The sequence below is a fragment of the Scyliorhinus torazame genome, chromosome 5, assembly GCF_047496885.1.
Source record: "Scyliorhinus torazame isolate Kashiwa2021f chromosome 5, sScyTor2.1, whole genome shotgun sequence".
NCBI classification, from domain to species: domain Eukaryota; kingdom Metazoa; phylum Chordata; class Chondrichthyes; order Carcharhiniformes; family Scyliorhinidae; genus Scyliorhinus; species Scyliorhinus torazame.
The window spans coordinates 114,407,492-114,427,996 of NC_092711.1; the positions used below are offsets into that span (position 1 = coordinate 114,407,492).

Below are 20,505 nucleotides of genomic sequence, written 5' to 3' on the forward strand. Positions count from 1 at the left end.
TGGGTAGCAGACTTTTGGATGGCTTTAAGTTTACAGAGGTAGAATGTGGGAGAGCAGCCAGGTGTGTGATGGAATTGTCGAATCGGGGGGTAACGATGGTAAATTGCCTTAGTATCTAAAAAGGTTGGGGGGGGGGGGTGGTTACGGGTGAAGGTGGAGGTGTGGGCTTAGCTAGGGAGCTCTTTCCAAGGGCCAGTGCAGACTCGATGGGCGGAATGGTTTCCTTCTGCACTGTAAATTCTATGAGGTCAGAAGCTCATATTGGATCAAGTATGAAACCAAGTTTACAAAGAGACTGGCAAAGTCTCAGACTGTTGCCAGGGAGAGGGATAGAGTCGGTATGTCAGGAATGGAGATTGGACTTCCGGGTGCGGCGATGACCAGCTAAGTCGCACGTTTCGGCAGCTCCCGGTGGAACGGACTTTTGGGCTCTTAATAGGAGCCCCAACTGCAATTTTAACGGCTAAAAACACTGTGCGGTAAACCAGAAGGGAATCCCCCCTGGACACGGATGGAAAAAGGAGAGGAAAGTGGCCGGATTGCGGTGGATCCTCTAGAGCAGCGGCCAGGAAGGCAAGCACAAAGCAAGATGGCGTCGGAAGGTGGCAGTTTAATATGGGGCCCTGACCAACAAGAGTTCCTGCGGCGCTGCGTGGAAGAACTTAAAAAGGAGATGAAGAAGGAGCTGTTGGCCCCGATATTACAGGCGATTGAAGGGCTAAAGGAGGAGCAAAAGACCCAGGAGCAGGAGCTTTGGGTCGTGAAGGCAAAGGCTGCTGAGAATGAGGACGAAATACAGGGCCTGGTGGTGAAGACAGAGATGCACGAGGCACAACACAAAAGGTGTGTGGAAAGGCTGGAGGTGCTGGAGAATAATGCGAGGAGGAAGAATTTAAGGATTCTTGGTCTTCCCGAAGGTGCAGAAGGGGCGGACGTCGGGGCATATGTGAGCACGATGCTTCACTCGTTAATGGGATCGGAGGCCCCGACGGGCCCATTGGAGGTGGAGGGAGCTTATCGAGTTATGGCGCGAAGACCGATGGCTGGAGAAATTCCTCGAGCCATAGTGGTGAGAATTCTCCGATATAAGGACAGAGAGATGGTCCTCAGATGGGCAAAGAAAACCCGGAGCAGTAGGTGGGAGAACGCGGTGATCCGCGTATATCAAGATTGGAGTGCGGAGGTGGCGAGAAGGAGGGCAAGCTTTAATCGGGCCAAGGCGGTGCTGCACAAAAGGAAGGTTAAATTTGGAATGCTGCAGCCGGCAAGACTGTGGGTCACACATCAAGGGAAACACCACTACTTTGAAACGGCAGAAGAGGCGTGGACATTTATTGTCGAGGAGAAACTGGAATAAGCGGGCTAGAAAAAGAACGTTTGGGACAAAGTGGTGGGGTGATTACGTGGGGTGAAGGGGGGGGAAATGGGGGAAGAGATGATTTCCCTGTAAGTTTTCTCTCTTCCCCATGTCATGAGGGAGGGGGGGAGGGAGGATGGGGAGCTGGGGGCGCCGGGCATTGGGGGCGGGGCCAAATGGGAAGCGCGGGCTTTGTTCCCGCGCTATGGTAATCATGGCGGGAACAGGGAAGCAGGAAGGAGGGGGCCTCGCACAGTGGGGGCCGAGGTCACGGGGGGAAGCCGAGGTCGGCCAGAGTTTGCTGAATTCTGGGAGCAACATGGGGGGTGCAATTACGCTAGAAAGGGATCTAGCGGGGGGGGGGGGTAACTGGGTTGCTGCTGCTGGGGAGAAGGGGGAGCTGGTATGGGGTGGGGTGGTCGGGGCGGGAGGGCGCCGTTGGGGGGGAGATACGGCTACGTGGGAACCGGGAGAGGAGCTGGATGGAAAAAGGAGATGGCTAGTCGACAAGGGGGGGGGGAGGGGGTGGTATAGATGTGAGAGGGCTGAACGGGCCGATTAAGAGGGCACAGGTACTCGCACACCTAAAAAAACTTAAGGCAGATGTGGTTATGCTGCAGGAGACGCATCTGAAACTGATAGACCAGGTCAGACTTCGCAAAGGATGGGTGGGGCAGGTGTTTCATTCGGGGCTAGACGCAAAAAACAGGGGGGTGGCTATATTAGTGGGGAAGCGGGTAATGTTTGAGGCAAAGACCATAGTGGCGGATAGGGTTCTGGGTGGGGGTGGCAAAGGTGCTTTTGAAGGTGGTGGGGGTCCGGGTCGAACCAAGCTGGGGGTTGGCTATATTTGGGGTTGCAGAAGAGCCGGGAGTGCAGGAGGCGAGAGAGGCTGATGTTTTGGCCTTTGCGTCCCTAGTAGCCCGGCGCAGGATAGTGTTAATGTGGAAGGAAGCCAAACCCCCGGGTGTGGAGACCTGGATAAACGACATGGCAGGGTTTATAAAGTTAGAACGGATCAAGTTCGTATTAAGGGGTTCGGCTCAAGGGTTCACCAGGCGGTGGCAACTGTTTGTCGACTATCTCACAGAAAGATAGAGGGAATGGAAAAGAAGAAGACAACGGCAGGAACCCAGGGGGGAGGGGGGGGGGGGAACCGGACGGACTCTCCGGGATGTCATTGTATATGTATAGACACTTGTTATAGGTAATGTATATTGGATTGTTGGATGGTACCTTTGGAGAGTAACTATTTTTGACAAGGCAGTTGCCACTCAGTTTTGTTTTTGTTTATATATTATTTATTTATTTGTTTAAAATTGGCCACGGTTATTTATATTGCTTTGTTGTTGTTCAAAAGAAAAACTATGTACTGTTATGTTTGGCCACAAAATTTTGAATAAAATATATTTTTTAAAAAAGGAATGGAGATTGGAACAGGGACTGAACAGTGGATTGAGTCTTCTCCATATTTGATTGAAGTTATTTAGTCAGCAGGAAGAGAACCAGAATGGACCCTGAGTCTGATATCCGGTATAACTTAGTTCGAGAGGGAGAGGAAGAACAAAGGAAACCCTGGAAGATTTGGAGAAACAACCTTTGCGATTGCTCATCAAATCTCCACACAAGTCAGTTCTGGACTCAAAGTTAACATACGTTATTCTGTCTGCTCAGTCAGGGTGATTCAGATTAATGTCTGTCACAAGTCATGGATGAAGTGACTTATAAAGCATATTCTTATCTCTAATTATATAAATTTGGTAACAGGATACAGAAATAATGATCTCATACTTTATTTGGATTTCAGTCCCAGGGAGGAGGAAGAGTGTGTGGGACGGGGATTTACAGCTTTGGGGACAGAAGAGAGAAAAATATGTTCCCCCAAAACTGGAAATAACTGTTCTGAATTTCTATCCTGTGCTGATAATGTGACCTTTGTCAACTCCATTTACATGGCATTAGGAAAGCGTTTTCAGACATGAAACAGAAACCAAATATCACATTAAGATCTGACAGTGTCACTCAATTGATCAAGACCAGAATATCCTCAGACTATGAATGTGGAATCAAAATGTTTGTGGGAAAATATTTCAAACATCAGTGTGACTGGAAAAGCACCGAGACACACACACACCCGAGTGAGAGTGTTCCAGCGAACTGACTGTGGAAAGAGCTTTAACCAGTTACAGTGTGAAAAACACACTATTCACTAAGGGGAGAAACCATACACGTGTTCTGTGTGAGGACGAAGCTTCACCTGATTGTCTAAAGAGGAAACTCACAAAGACACTGACTCCATGAAGATACCATGGAAACCGTGGGGTATGATTTTCGCTTAGGGGTTTCCAAAATGCAAGAGGTCCCGTGTTCATATCCCGGACGAGCTCTGCAAAGCGCTTGACTGGGGAGGTGATGGTGTAGTGGTATTGTTTCTGTGAGTAATCCTGAGACCCAGCACAATTCTCTGAGCTTCATTGTGACAAAGTTTCGAGTCACTGGGAAATGCAAACCCTATTGGGGCTGGTTAGCACACTGGGCTAAATCGCTGGCTTTTAAAGCAGACCAAGGCAGGCCAGCAGCATGGTTCGATTCCCATATCAGCCTCCCCGAACAGGCGCTGAAATGTGGTGACTAGGGACTTTTCACAGTAACTTCATTGAAGCCTACTTGTGACAATAAGCAATCTTCTTCATTGTGCTCATTTGGGATTGAGCACAGTCAGCATTGAAATGAAATGGGATAGGTTTACAGGTAGAGATTTGAGAATGATATTTTCATTATATTTGATTCCTTTTTGTTCTGTGTGTGAAACATTCTGGCGCCTTCATCCCGTTCGTGTTGAAGAAAGAGGGACGCCACAGGATCTGTACCGAGCCTCGTTTTTCTCAAGTCCCCGAGTGTTTTTTCCTATTTCGTTATCATGAAGACAGATTTTTTAAAAGATGGCTCTATTAAATCTCTGCCATTTCCTCTAATTCAGTCACAGAATCGCTTGCAACTGTCTTTATGCGCATGTTTCATATGATAATTAAAGCTGTAAACCAATTCAATTCTGTTGTGGACTGACGAACCGCTAATATGTGAACTTTGTCAAAATGCGGACATATTTGCCATCTCATTGCTTCAGGACAATTCAGCATTTCTGATTTTACTGAATGCATTTTGAGGCCGGGGTAAAAGTAAATAGAATTGGCTGCAGCACCCGAGATCCCGATAACATCCTGCAACAAACTTAAATCATTCTAACTTGTCTCACGGTTAAGGTGAAAGATTTGATAATGTTTCTGTCCGGTTTTCAATCGGCGAATGTGAGGACCAGGACACCACAAGTGCGGCACAAAGCCCAGTGTGCTCGGTTGCAGCTTCACAACAGTCAGCTTTCAAATCAAATGAGAGAATGTTACTTCACAACAGATTTGAAATGGAGGTGCCAATTTTATTTGATCCTTCCTTGAACAAGATGTGAACAATTCCGTTGGTCAAATCCCGTCAGTGAAAAAGAAAGGCGGTTGTCAGCAGATCCGCACAGAACCTCCTTTCCTCATCTCTCTTTCTGCTTTGCCTCCACAGGAAGACCGAGAACAAGTGATTTGTAACCATCTCTGCCATTTCCTCTGCTTCAATTACCATATTGCTGGCGTCTGTCTTTATGAGCAACATTACTGTTAGCATGAAATCAGATATTGCTGGATAGATTTAGCTGGTCTGCCAACATCTGTGGAGAGAAACAAAGTTTACCAGTACACTCATTTAAATGATCATTCACAGCAGTATAGGAGGGTAGGGTAGGAATGGACAGATAGATGGATTATATAGTTGGAAAGTGGCACAGGAGGTGGGCAGAATAGAAGACCAGGTAGAATAGACAAGAATAGAATAGAATACCTACAATGCATAATGAGGCCATTCAGCCCATTGAGTCTGCACTGATCCTTTGAAAGAGCACCCTAACCAGGCTCCCGCCCTATCCCTGAAACTCCGTAACTAAACCTAACCTGCACATCTTTGGACACCCTGGGGCAATTTAGCATGGCCAATCCACCAACAGATATGGAATCCCTTCAGTGCAGATGGAGGCCATTCAGCTCATCAAGGCTGCACCGATCCTCTGAAAGAGCTCCCACTCCCTACCTAGGCCCACTATCACACCCAATCCCCGTAACGCCACCTAACCTGCACACCTTTGGACACTAAGAGGCAATTTAGCACAGCCAATCCACCAAACCTGTACATCTTTAGACTGTGAGAAGAAACCGGAGCACCCGGAGAAAAACCATGCAGACACAGGGAGAATGTGCAAACTCCCAAGGCCAAATTGAACCTGGGTCCCAGGTGCTGTGAGGCAACAGTGCTAACCTCTGTGTCACCGTGCCGCATGGACAAATTTGTCATGGACATAAGACAAAGGGGTCATTAAGGAATGAAGAGCATTAACGGTGGAAAAATGGTGAGACAGCCGAATATGAAATGGAAGCAACTGAACAGCGAAGGGCAGATGGGGGAGGCTGTAAAGTGTCTAACAGGAAGAAGAGTTGCTGTTCTTCCAGTTTACATTGGGCATCACTGGAGCATTGCAGCTGGCCTCGGATGGACATGTGTGTTTATTTCAGATTTCAGCAGCCGCAGTATTTTGCTCTATTAGTATTCGACATTTTTGACAGAGTTACTATGTTAATTGTCATCTGTAAACCCATTATATTAAGTTGTTGACTGAACAAACTTACTTTGTGTGCCGAGTCCAACTACAAACATCTTTTGCTGCTCTGTGTGTTCTGATTTCTGGAACCACCCAAAGGGAGGTACTAGACTTGGTATTGTGCAATGAGATGGGATTAATTAGTAACTTCATGGTGAAGGCAGCCCTAGGTGGCCACGATCATACATGTTCGAATTTTACATTCAGTTTGAGGGAGAGAAGAGTGCGTCCAAGGTTCGTATTTTGAATTTGGGAATTTATGAACGTGAAGGACAATTATGAGAGCATGAAATCTGAGCAAGCTGGACTGAACTGTAAGTAAAAGTACACATAAATTACAAGTACAGCCTATCACTGCTCAGAAAATATGTTTAAAACATAATCTGACCTCGAGCCACTTCATTGAAAACCTGTTGTTCTCAGAAACGCTATTTTTCATGTCATAATTGACAGATTATGAGTAAAACATCCCACTGTTTCACTGTAGGGAAAGGACACACCATTGTAGATGCCCCATAATGTTAGAGATCGGCTTGTTGAACCTGCTCATTCCATCTTATATTCAGCTAATGGGGGGAAAAACTTAAGCACTACAACTTGCAGGCGTTTGGGGACAATGGCGCGATTGCTGCTCTAATTAGCTCAGATCTCCTTATTATAAAATGTATTTAGAAGCACTGGAAAGGATGCAAGAAAGTTTTACTGGAGCAATTCTATACTGACAGGTTATACCCATCATGATAGATTGAGCAGGCTAGGGATGTTTCCTTTGGAAAAGTGAATGATTGAGCAATATAACCGAATAGAAGTGTTTTACAGGGTAGACAACTGGAAGATGTTGTCACTTGTATAAGGATAAAAATAAATATAACTTAGTAATGCATCTAAGGAGCAATTCTCTTTAACTAATAATAATAATAATAATTGCTTATTGTCACAAGTAGGCTTCAATGAAGTTACTGTGAAAAGCCCCTAGTCGCCACATTCCGGCGCCTGTTCGGGGAGGCAGGTACGGGAATTGAACATGCGCTGCTGGCCTCGTTCTGCATCACAAGCCAGCTGTTTAGCCCACTAGACATTAAAATAGAAAATACTAGAAATACGCAGCATATCTGGCAACATCTGGGGATTGAGAAACAGTTGACCTTTTAGATCTGTGCTGATGCAGTGTAGTTCTGATGAACGATCTTAGACATGAAATGTAAACCATGTCACTCTCTCCACAGACACTACCAGATCTGTGAGTATTTCGATTCTGGCTTGGGTCACTGTCTGTGCGGAGTCTGCTCGTTTTCCCCGTATCTGCGTGGGTTTCCTCCGAGTGCTCCAGTTTCCTCCCACAAGCCCTGAAGGACATGCTTGTTAGGTGAATTGGACATTCTAAATTCTCCCCCAGTGTTTCCAAACAGGCGCCGGAATGTGGCGACTCGGGGCTTTTCACAGTAACTTCATTGCAGTGTTAATGTAAGCCTACTTGTGACTCTAATAAAGATTATTATTAGATTATTATTTTTGTTGTTAATTCAGATTTCCATCATCTGTAGTAGTTTTTGGCTTTTCTTAGACTGAACAGTGCTAAGAATGTGGAACTCATTAGTAGAAGGGTTTAAATTCACTGACTGAGCTTCAATCACAGGTGTAAAATCCCACCACAAAATTCTTTGGATTTGGATTTGTTTATCGTCACGTGTACTGAGGTACAGTGAAAAGTATTTTTCTAAGAGCAGCTCAAACAGATCATTTAGTACATTAAAGAAAAGAAAATAGAAAGAAAATACATAAAAGGGCAACACAAGGTCCACAATGTAAATACATAGACACCGGCATCGGGTGAAGCATACAGGAGTAAAGGTTAGTGATAATGTTCGTGTTCAATTAGTTTTAAAAGATTAGTACGATTATAAGAGATGTAAAAAGGGGATCTGTTTGGTAGAGCTCACAGAGAGTCGCCACGCTCCGGCGCCATCTTGGGTCCAAGGTGAATGTGCCTCCAGGCGAATGTGGAAATGAATTAACTCGGTCATCCTATTTGCTGACATAACAGCTCAGTCACACTGAAGGAAGAATCATAGAATCTACAGTGCAGCAGGAGGCTATTCGAGCCTGCACCAGCCCTTGGAAAGAGCACCCCAGTTAATCCCATGCCTTCACCCTATCCCGGTGACCCACCTAATCTTTTGTACACCAATTTATCACGGCCAATCCACCTAAGCTGCACATCTTTGGACTGTAGGAGGAAATCGGAGCACCCGGAGGAAACAGACACAGGGAGAAACTGCAATCTTCCCACAGTTATCCGAGGCCGGAATTGAACCCGGGTCTCAGAAGCAGCAGTGCTAGCCACTATGCCACCGTGCCGCCCATTTAGTATCATTCAGATACTTCACATGCACTTTGGTTGCTGTATCAATTAATTTAATAATGTGACATCTTGGCATGTGGCTCCAATCGAAATCGGATCACAAAGCAACAAATTCGATTGATCAATATTGCGTTTCAATGGTTGGATAAAGACCCAGCATTCTCCGCGTGGAAGACTGTGTCCTATTCAACCTGCAGGAGCTTCTTGCGCAGGCGCACCACCAAGCTGTAAGTGGATAATGTGCAGTGCGGTCTCTGACTAGAGCATGCGCAGTGCGGTCTCTGATTGGTGCATGCGCAGTGCGGTCTCTGATTGGTGCATGCGCAGTGCGGTCTCTGACTAGAGCATGCGCAGTGCGGTCTCTGACTAGAGCATGCGCAGTGCGGTACGTGCCTGGCCTTGGGCAGCGAGGGGAAAAATGATCAGGTGAATTGAGTAACGGGGCCGCGAGGTGTGGGGGAAGAGACAGCGGAGTGCCGGGGGGGGGCTTCATAAACACAGCATGAATGCCTCAGACCCCGAATAAGAAGCTCCTGATCCTGTGCTTGCAAAGGACGTTGTTGGGCTGCTCTGCGCCACAGGCCCAGAACAACCGCAGCCATATTGCAGCAGGGCGCATGCGCAGTGCTCCCTGGCCTGTCAGCAGGAGGAGAGAATGTTGTGACTGACAGTGATGGATTCTGGAAACTCCTTTTACAGGGGGTGAGAGGGGGAGGATTTACACACAGCAAACTGAAACCAAGACAATTTTTATGTCTCCTCAATTTATATCTTCGACTAACAGTTGAAGGCTTTTGTAACTTTCTTTTTCAGGAAGTTAAAAGTGGAGCATTGATCGATGGAAAACTCAAACCAAGCAGCAGCACATTGTGATCTGACAGAGTCAGCGATACATCAGAACCTGAATATTAGCAGCATCTGAGTGTGCAAGGTAAAATGTTTGTCTGTTCTGTCTGTGAGGGAAGATTTCAGGTCCCAGTGTGACTGGAAAAACCCCGAGATTCAGAAACCCTGGAAACCCTTGAAAACTCAACTCTGGGCAACAAACCTTGGGAGAATAGTCTGGCCTCAGAGGGAGTGCAGAGTACAGATTTCCTTGAGTGATCGTAGGATCATAGAATCCCTACAGTGCAGGGGGGCGGGGGGGGGGGGGGCATCTAGCACCAACCTTTCAAAATAAGCACTCTACCCATTTATGCTTCCTCCATCCACCCCACCCTATACGCATAACCCAGACCTTCAACTGCACATCCTTGGACATAAAGAGACAATTTAGCACAGCCAATCCAGTAACCTGCACATCTTTGGACGGTGAGGAAACCGGAGCACTATGCAGACAAGGGGAGAATGTACAAACTCCAACAAAGGCTGGAATTGAACCCGGGTCCCTGACGTTTTGAGGCAGCAGTGCTAACCACTGTGCCGCTGCTGAATCCCAAAGTTAAATTATACAATGAGATTACAGAAAACAGTCATTGTGGCACACCTGAGGCTATTCGGCACATTGAGTCGATGCTAGTTCGCAAGAGCAGTCCAGTCAGTCCCATTCCCCTGTTCCATCCCTCAATCTTCGCAGGTCTATTTCCATTAAATATTTATCCAATTGCCTTTTGAAAATATTCATCGTGTCCATTTCTGCCCTCCCCTCAGCCCAACTTAAGGGTCATTACCATTGACTGCAAAATCGGTCCCCTTCACATCTCCCATATCTTTTACAAAGCCTGAATATGTCCCCGAGGTCTTGTGCAACCAGTGAATGGGAACGGATTTTCTTTGTCTATTTTACCTAAACCGATCAGAATCTTCTACATCTGAATTAAATCGCCCCTCAACCCTCTCTGCCGGAACCATTCTGCAAAATCTCTTCTGCACCTTCTCAAGGACCTTCAGATTCTTCCTGAAGAGTGGTTACCAAAAATGGACGCAATACTCAAATTGTGGCCTTATCAGAGCTTTATAAAGCAGTAAAACTTCTATTTTGTGCTCATTAACACCATTAATCAGCTCAAGAGTTAATTTAATAAAAGCAAAATACTGCAGGTTCTTGAAATCTGAGATAAAACAGAAAATTCTGGATAAACTCAGCAGATCTGGCAGCATCTGTGAAGAGAGAATCAGAGTTTTTTAAACATATTTCTTTATTCTCCTTTTTCGCATTTTCTCCCAAATTTACACCCATCAAAAATAAACAATAATCAGTAACAAATATGTCAATCCCCATATCAATAACAACAATCCCATCCTCCCACCAAACCCAAAACATTCGCCCACATGTTCACATAAACAACTGACAAAAAGGAATCAGGAATCCCCCATTAACACCCATCGCCCCCTCCCCACCAGCCCTCCCACCCCCCCAACTAATGTTCAATGTTATCCAGTTCTTGGAAGTGCATAATGAATAATGTCCATAAATTGTCGAACCTCTCTGTCCTTCCCCTCAGTTCAAACTTAACCTTCTCAAGAGTCAAAAATTCCAACAGATCCCCCCGCCACGGCAGGGTGGAGAGGCGCCGGAATGTGGAGACTAGGGGCTATTCACAGTAACTTCATTTGAAGCCTACTTGTGACAATAAGGGATTTTAATTTCATTTTCATTTCAGCCGTATCAGCTGCAACATCGTGCACAAGGTGGAGGTATTCACTCTCCGGAGCACCTCACACCAGAACCCCTCCTCCATATCCTCTCCCAACTCTTCCTCTCACTTTCCTTTGATCCCTTCTAGTGGTGCCTTCTCCTCTTCCAAAAGAGCTCCGTAGACCGCTGACACTACCCCCTTCTCCAGTCCCCCTTTCATCAGCACTTCCTCCAGTAATGTGGAGGAGAGAGAATCAGAGTTAATTTTCGGATCTCAATGATCTTTCCACAGAACTGCTTTGCTAACTACTCTCTGAATATATCCTGTCACTTCAGAGATAAAAGCACTTAGAAACCCTAGTCCCCTGTGTCCCTGCACAATCTTTAGCACTATGCCATTAATTATATCTTTCCCCTCCCTAACCCCTTTGCCACCTGATTATGAGGGTTGTAATCCTTGGAATTTAGAAGATTAAAAAGGAATTGATCAAAATTTTCAGGCTGTTAATTGGAATTGTCAAAGTTCTGCTCATGTTGAAGATATATTAAATACTTGTTTCAATCATTCAGCCTCTACTACTCCCTTTCTCTCTCCTCGCAGAGTGTCAGAGTCTAGTGTAAATCCAGACCAATTGGCAGGTTCCCTTCCCTGAAGGACATTAATGATCCAGTTGTGTATTCACAACAATCCAGCAGTTTTCATGGTCACATTTTCCTGGTGCCAGCCCCACAAATGACCCAATTCATTCAACTCAATTTCACAACCTGTTTTTGTGGGTTCTGTCTCACTCCCTATTTTCCATTTTAAATCCGGTTCACAGGTCATTGGAAGAGGAGGATTTGCAGTCGGGAAACTTCATCACATCAGGATCAGCACCAGTTGCTCCATTTACCGGAACGTGAATATCATCATACTTTGAACATGGAAGGAAACAGCACCATTCACAGTGGGGAGAAACTGTACACGTGTTCTGTGTGTGGACGAGGCTTCAGCCAAACATCAGGCCTGTCGAGACACAAGCGGAGTCACACTGGGGAGAAACCGTGGAAATGTGGGGACTGTGGGAGGGGATTAATTTCCCCATCAGACCTGGAAACACATTGACGCAGTCACACTGGAGAAAAACCGTTCTCCTGCTCCAAGTGTGGGAAGAGTTTTACTATTTCAGCCAACCTGCTGAGACACCAGCGGGTTCACACTGATGAGAGACCGTTTCAATGCTCAGACTGTGGGAAATGCTATAAAAGTTCCCAGGAACTGATGCTGCATCAACGTGTTCACACTGACGAGAGACCGTTCAGGTGCTCTCAGTGTGGGACTGGGTTCAGACGATCATCCCAACTCACTGTACACCAGAGGATTCACAGCGGGGAGAGGCCATTTATCTGCTCCAAGTGTGGAAGGAGATTCACTCAGTTATCTGACCTGCTGACACACAAGAGAATTCACACTGGGGAGAAACCCTTCACCTGCTCCGAGTGTGGGAAGGGATTCACTACTTCATTCACCCTGCTGAGACACCACCGAGTTCACACAGACAAGAGACCTTTTAAATGTTCAGACTGTGGGAAGGGCTTTAAAAGTTCCTGGGAACTGATGTACCATCAACGTGTTCACACTGACGAGAAGCCATTCAGATGCTCTCGCTGTGGGACTGGCTTCAGACGATCATCACAACTCACTGACCACCGCCGAATTCACACTGGCACAAGACCTTTCACCTGCTCCGAGTGTGGGAAGGGATTCACTCAGTCATCCAACCTGCTGACCCACCAGCGAGTTCACACTGGGGAGAGGCCGTTCACCTGCTCCCAGTGTGGGAACGCTTTCACAACCTCATCCAGCCTGCTGAGACATCAGCGAGTTCATAAATAACTACAGTGATTGGAATTTTCCGTTAATCACACCCAGGACTGAACCATGTTCATTGGGGTCTGGTTCTGCTGATGGTAATGAACTGCAGCCCAGTTACAGGGACTCATATTCACGCTAAAAGTCAAATAATTAGATTTGTGTTAAATATGCAGTGTTGTGGAATTTTTAATATCTCTGACACAAGTTAGTTCCTTTTGAAGTCCTCTCGCTCTCCCCTGTCTCTTCCATCCTCACCTCCAACAAGAAGTGTGAGGAGCTTGTGGAGCTTCTTTGTGACTGAGATTGAGTAAATCCGATCAGCTGCCTCTGCTGCTTCCCTCCCTTCCACGAGCCCACCGGACCAAACTGTCTCTAAATTTCATCCTTTCCCGAGCCCTGAACCCACATCTTTCTCTAGTTTCTCTCCCATCCCCTCATGCCCTGTCAGAGCTCATCTTGTCCATGAGATTGAGCTCCTGCTCCATCGACCATATTCCCACAAAACTGATCACCCAACTTCCCCATGTTCACTGACTTTGTTGAATCTTTTCTCTATCAGGTACTGTCTCTCTCCTTCTGCCATCATTCTACCCTTGTTAAAAAGCAAGCCCTTGACTCCACCATCCTTACAAATTACAGCCCCATCGCCAGCACCCCTGACCTCTCCCAAATCCCTGTCTATTTTTCCCAGAATGCCATGTTTGAATCCCTCCAATCAGGTTTCTGCTCTGTCACCGTGCTGAAACAACTCTTATCAAAGTTACAAGTGACATCCTCTGTGACTGTGACAAAGATAAACCTCCCCTCTGTCCTCAGCCTGTCTGCAGCCTTTGACAAGGTCGACCACACCATCCTGCTCCGTCACCTCTCCACTGTCACCCAACTGGATGCGGCTGCTCTCTCCTGGTTCCATTCTCCATCAGAGTCAGAGAATCACTTGTAATGTCTTCCCTTCCCACTCGCACAGTTACCTCTGGTGTTCCCAAAGGATCCAGACTTGTCTCATCTTTCTCGTCCACATGTTCCCACAATAACACCATCTGGACAAAGTGTCAGTTGTCAAATTTACACTGACAGCTCCCAGCTCTACTTCACCACCATCTCTCTGCACGTCTCCACTTCTGTTAAATTCTCAGCCTGTTTGTCTGATATCCAGTGGTGGATGTGCAGACATTTCCTCCAATTAAATATTGGGAAAGCCAAAGTCATTGTTTTCATTCCCGAGCTACCAGCTCCATTCCTCTCCCTGGTAATGTCTGACACTAAACCAGACCTGTTTGCACACCTGTCATGTTTGAATCCGAGATGCACTGCTGGCCCTTGTGTCTGTGTGTCCCAGGCTTTCTCAGTCAAAATTATTTCAAAACTTTCCCCACAGAGAGATCAATCATTCTCCTGTCATAATCAGATACGTGGAATAAGTCATTCTGAAAGATCTTGTTAAGATTGTGACGTTGAATTTTCTGCCTCTGCAAATCCTCTCCCTCTAACTCCCAGTAAAAGGAGTTTACAGAGGTTTTCGGTGTAAATGCAGGATAGAAATTCAGGACAGACCATTCTAGTTTCTATGGTACATTCCCCCAAATCTATGAATCTCAGTCTCACACACACCCCTCTCTTTCTGCTCATTGTTCCCGATTCAGTCTCCAGTCTCCTCCTGATACTTGAAATGAATGTAAACCACTTATTGTCACAAGTAGGCTTCAAATGAAGTTACTGTGAAAAGCCCCTAGTCGCCACATTCCGGCACCTGTTCGGGGAGGCTGGTACGGGAATTGAACCGTGCTGCTGGCCTGCCTTGGTCTGCTTTCAAAGCCAGCGATTTAGCTCTGTGCTGAACAGCCCCTGATACTTTTCCCCTCTCCAGATTCTCCCTCCTCCTGTCCTTAAACTGGTGATTCAGGCTGTGGCTCAATCGCACTCCTTCACTTTCATTCTAACAAATAACTCACTCACTCAGTGATCAGATCTGACTGAACTATGTCACAAGATGTGTCTATCTGAGTTACATTTATACAGACTCACTCACTCAGTGATCAGATTAGGTCTGACTGAACGATAACACCTTATATTTACATCACGATTTTAAACATTATTAAATGTCTCAAGCAGTTTCACAGGAACATGAGGACGAATTGGGTCAGATGACCAAAGTCTTGGTCAGAGAGTTTTGTTATAAGTAGAGTTCTAAAGGTGGAAAATGAAGTGGAAAAGTAGAGAGGTTTAGGGATGAAATTCCAGAACTTAGAGTACAGCCAGCTGACGGCACGGCCCCCAATTGGGATGTGATTAAAGTCAGGGATAAAGGACATCCGGGAATGATGCTCCATGTATGTGGGCCTCATAGCCCAGGCTCAAGTCCCATATCTGAACTTTGGGATAGAGTTTGACCATCCTTGGTCTCAGAGAAAACCCCCCGATAAACATCTTGTAAGATCCTGGTTTATTTATAACATAAAAAATTCGGACCAGTTGACTGTGTACTCAATGGGGATTGACTTTAACGGATTTAAAATCCTCTGGATCTCAGGGTTACAACAAGAATATGTTTCAGTCGAGATTTAAATATATAAATATTGAAAAACTGAACAGAAATGGGGAAAGACAGCAGCTCAATCATTTCAAAGTGAGAAATGAATGGACTCTGTTTCAGGTGGGACTCCTTCAGAATGAACACTTCCCACCATCAGCACCAACTCCCCCTCCCTGTTGACTGAACATTCCTTCACCCACTCATCCTCCCATTGCACATTCACCCAATGGCTCCCAGCCTGGATTCACATTCAACATGGAGTCAGTGAAAGGCTGAGCTGGCCCCGGGATGTAAGAACGAACAAGAGCTGGAAGTGGTTCCAGTCAATACAGTTTGTGCATCATTGTTAAATAAAGAAACTTCTATTCTTGTCAAACCCCCATTTCAGACACTTGGTGAATTACAACTTGGAGCCCAGACCCTTCATGTTGCTTCTACTTGGTGGATCATAGAATTTGCAGTGCAGAAGGAGGCCATTTGGACCATCCAGTCTGCACCGGCTCTTGGAAAGCGCACCCTACCCAAGGTCCACACCTCCACCCTATCCCCATTACCCAGTAACCCCACCCAACACTAAGGGCAATTTTGGACACTAACGACAATTTAGCATGGCCAATCCACCTAACCTGCACATCTTTGGACTGTGGGAGGAAACCGGAGCACCCGGAGAAAACCCACGTGCACACGGGGAGAATGTGCAGACTCCGCACAGACAGTGATCCAAGCCGGAATCGAACCTGGGACCCTGGAGCTGTGAAGCAATTGTGCTAATCACTGTACTACTGTGCCCTATGAAAATGAAAATCGCTTATTGGCACAGGTAGGCTTCAATGAAGTTACTGTGAAAAGACCCTAGTCGCCACATTCCGGCGCCTGTTCGGGGAGGCTGGTACGGGAATTGAACCGTGCTGCTGGCCTGCGTTAAAAGCCAGCGATTTAGCCCAGTGAGCTAAACCAGCCCCTGTGTGGTTTCAGCAGAGGTAGAGACAGGCTGCCCACATCCCTGCTCTCACTGCTCAGAGGCTTGTCACAGAATCATAGAATTTACAGTGCAGAAGGAGGCCATTCTGCCCATTGAGTCTGCACCGGCATTTGAAACAGCACCCTGCTCAAGCCCCACACCTGCACCCTATCCCCTTTATCCCCATAACCCAACCTAACCTTTTTGGACACTAAGGGCAATTTAGAATGACCAATCCACCTGACCTGCACATCATTGGAGGGTCTCCAATGGCTTTCAGAGCTCCGGAGGGTCCTGGGACAGACTGACCCATCTGTACCTGTGCCGGGCAGATTCAGCTGGAGACGGGGCGGCGTGTTGGATACTGCCTGTGGGTTTGGGGACAATGGGTCTAAGGTGGGAGCCCTTTGCTGGAGATCAGTGACGTGTTGACAGTATCTGTCATCCTGTTCAAGGCAGCAGACATCTCCTGCACGGCCGTGGTCATGACCTGCACCGACCCATTTCAGAGCCGTGCTTGAAGCTCCATGGAGGCAGCCACTCTCTCCATGACAGACAGTCTCTGGAACCTCCTCCAGCCCTACAACCCTCCACGCTCCCTCACTCCTCCAATTAGGGGAGAAGGTGGCATTGTGTTAATGTCACTGGATTAGTGATCCAGAGGCCCAGGCTAATGCTCTGGAGACACGGATTCAAATCCCAAATCCAATTAACAAACCAGAATTCTAAAGTTAGTCTCAGCGGCCGTGACAATTATCATCGATTGTTGGAAAAACCCATCTGGTTCACTAATGTCCTTCAGTGAAGTAAATCTGCCGCCCTTACCTGGTCTGGCCTACATGTGACTCCAGACCCAAAGCAATGTGATTGACTCTAGTGCCGAGCTGGCCACTCAGTTGAAGGGCAATTAGGGATGGGTAACTAAACCTGGCCTTTCCAGTGACGTCCACATCCCATAAAACAATCCAAAAAAAAATCCTCACCCCCTTCAGCTCCTGGACTTGCTTCACTCCACCATTGGCAGAGGCACTTTCACCTACCGAGGTCCTAAGGGCTGGAAACCCCTCACTAAACCTGTCAGCTTACCTTTTCCACCCAGCTTCTGTCCCTCTGTGAAGGGTCTCCGACATTTTAACCTGTTGATGGGTAAATGCCAGTTGTTGTTGTCACTGCCTCACATTGGAAAACTCAGGAATGTCACAAAAACACTCGGAAACTTCAGACCGAAGATTCTCAGCTGGAAAGTTCACCTTCAGTCAGGAACAGATCACAGCTTTGCATCATCTCTGATTGGACAGCACAGTTTGTAAAAAAATTCACCATCTAATAATGTTTATAAAATGTCAGAAATTCATTGACTGTGAATAGAATGAGCTCTCTCTGGCTCTCAGTAACAACGCTTCCACAGCAGCTTGCTGGGTGACACACACAGCACAGGCCTGTTCTCTCTGTCACAAACCCTGAAACCAGGTTTCTAAACTGGAGAAGGTTGGATCTGACGACCCGAATATAAACCAACTGTCTGAGTAAAGGTTAAAACGGTTCGACAGGAAAAGCACTTTGAACAGGAAAGATTTTCAAAGTGATCGGTGCTGGATTCAGACTAACACCAAACATTCTGACTGGATCCAGGGGAAGGAGAACACAAGAGACTCCAGCCCCGGAGATCAGCTTCATCTGTCCCAGTGTCTGATCCGGGATCAGTAAACCATTCCGAGGAGACCGTCACCTCCAGCCCCGGAGATCAGCTTCATCTGTCCGAGTGTCTGATCCGGGATCAGTAAACCATTCTGAGGAGACCGTCACCTCCAGCCCCGGAGATCAGCTCCATCTGTCCCAGTGTCTGATCCGGGATCAGTAAACCATTCCGAGGAGACCGTCACCTCCAGCCCCGGAGATCAGCTCCATCTGTCCGAGTGTCTGATCCGGGATCAGTAAACCATTCCGAGGAGACCGTCATCTCCAGCCCCGGAGATCAGCTCCATCTGTCCGAGTGTCTGATCCGGGATCAGTAAACCATTCCGAGGAGACCGTCACCTCCAGCTCCGGAGATCAGCTCCATCTGTCCCAGTGTCTGATCCGGGATCAGTAAACCATTCCGAGGAGACCGTCACCTCCAGTCCCGGAGATCAGCTCCATCTGTCCGAGTGTCTGATCCGGGATCAATAAACCATTCCAAGGAGACTGTCACCTCCAGCCCCGGAGATCGGCTCCATCTGTCCGAGAGTCTGATCCGGGATCAGTAAACCATTCCGAGGAGACCGACACCTCCAGCCCCAGAGATCAGCTTCATTTGTCCCGGTGTCATATCCGGGATCAGTAAACCATTCCGAGGAGACTGTCACCTCCAGCCGCAGAGATCAGCTCCATCTGTCCGAGTGATTGATCCGGGATCGGTAAACTATTCCGAGGAGACCGTCACCTCCGGCCTCGGAGATCAGCTCCATCTGTCCGAGTGTCTGATCCGGGATCGGTAAACCATTCCGAGAAGACTGTCACCTCCAGCCTCGGAGATCAGCATCCCCCTGATCGGGGACCAGTAATCCATTCTCACATGTTGTGGGTCACATGTATTTCCGGCCGATTTAGCTGGTGTACCAAATCTACACTGTCGCTTTTTCACAAATTGCTTTAAAATCACCAATGACTTGGATCCCCTTTTTGGGTAAACTCTTGACTCCTGGACTAAAATCTTGCAGTTTTCAGCATTCATCACGAAATGAAATGAAAATCACTTATTGTCACAAGTAGGCTTCAATGAAGTTACTGTGAAAAGCCCCTAGTCGCCACATTCCGGCACCTGTTCGGGGAGGCTGGTACGGGAATTAATCTTGTTGACTCTAAACACAGTTGTAAAGGAGCCTTCTGTCTGTATCTCGGAGCTCTGAACCATGGAAGAGAGTGACTGGGGCATGTTTCTTACACACCTCAGGGTTAACCCACACATTCAGTCCTGGATCTGATTGACAGCAGCAAAAACAGCCGAATCCAATCCCTGGACAGACTCATGAAGTCGCTGGTGTCTCAGCATAAGTTGTAAGTCAGTGAATCTATTCCCGCACTCGGGGCAGGTGAACAATCTCACTCTAGCGTGAACTCGCTGGTGAATCATCAGCTCATTGCTGCTTCTAAAGCTCTGTTCACAGGCAAAACATTTAAAAGGTTTTAAAAGGTTTCTCGAGGAATTAAGGGCTATGGAGAGAGAGCGGGTAAATGGAGTTGAAATCAGCCATGATTGAATGGTGGAGTGGATTCGATGGGCCGAATGGCCTTACTTCCGCTCCTATGTCTTATGGTCTTATATATCAGAGTGAATTTGTTGGTGTTTCAGCAGGTTGTATGACTGAGTGAATTCCTTCCCACATACAGAGCAGGTGAACGGTCTCTCCCCAGTGTGAATTCGCTGATGCATCACTAGACCATTGCTGCTTCGAAAGCTCTGCTCACAGTCAAAACATTTAAAAGGTTTTATATCAGAGTGAATTTGTTGGTGTTTCAGTAGGTGATAAGACTGAATGAATCCCTTCCCACACACAGAGCAGGTAAATGGTCTCTCCCCAGTGTGAATTCTCTGATGCACAGCAAGTTCAGATGATCGCCTGAAGCCAGTCCCGCAGTGAGAGCATCTGAATGGTCTCTCGTCAGTGTGAACACGTTGATGACAGGTCACTTCCCCGGACGTTTTAAAGCACTTCCCACAGTCTGGACATTTAAAAGGTCTTTTATCAGTGTGAACTCGCTGGTGTTTCTGCAGGTTAGATGTAGCAGTGAATCCCTTTCCACACAAGGAGCAGGTGAATGGCTTCTCCTCACTGTGAATGTGTTGGTGACTCAACAGATACTTTTTGCTTTTAAATTTCTTCTCACAGTCACAACATTTGAAAGGTGTCTGATCAGTGTGAACATACTGGTGTGTTAGCAGGCTGGATGACTGAGTGAATCCCTTCCCACAGGTGGAGCAGGTGAATGGCCTCTCCCCAGTGTGACTGCGTTGATGCATTTCCAGTTCAGAAGGGTAGCTGAATCCCTTCCAACAGTCCCCACATTTCCACGGTTTCTCCATGGTGCCGGTGCCCTTGTGTCTCTCCAGGTTGAATGACAAGTTGAACTCTCATCCAGACACACAACAAGTGTATGTTTCTCCCCATTGTGAATGATGTGAT

At 46.9% G+C, this 20,505-nt stretch overlaps 1 protein-coding gene across 1 annotated transcript; it reads left to right on the top strand.

Annotated features, from left to right (window-relative positions):
• The first annotated feature begins 9,276 nt into the window (after positions 1 to 9,276).
• On the top strand, positions 9,277 to 12,978 carry LOC140419522 (uncharacterized). The gene is made up of 2 exons (XM_072503426.1): positions 9,277 to 9,346; positions 11,815 to 12,978. The coding sequence occupies exon 2, from the start codon at positions 12,255 to 12,257 to the stop codon at positions 12,867 to 12,869; it is 615 nt and encodes a 204-aa protein (XP_072359527.1). The 5' UTR covers positions 9,277 to 9,346; positions 11,815 to 12,254; the 3' UTR covers positions 12,870 to 12,978.
• Positions 12,979 to 20,505: the final 7,527 nt, after the last annotated feature.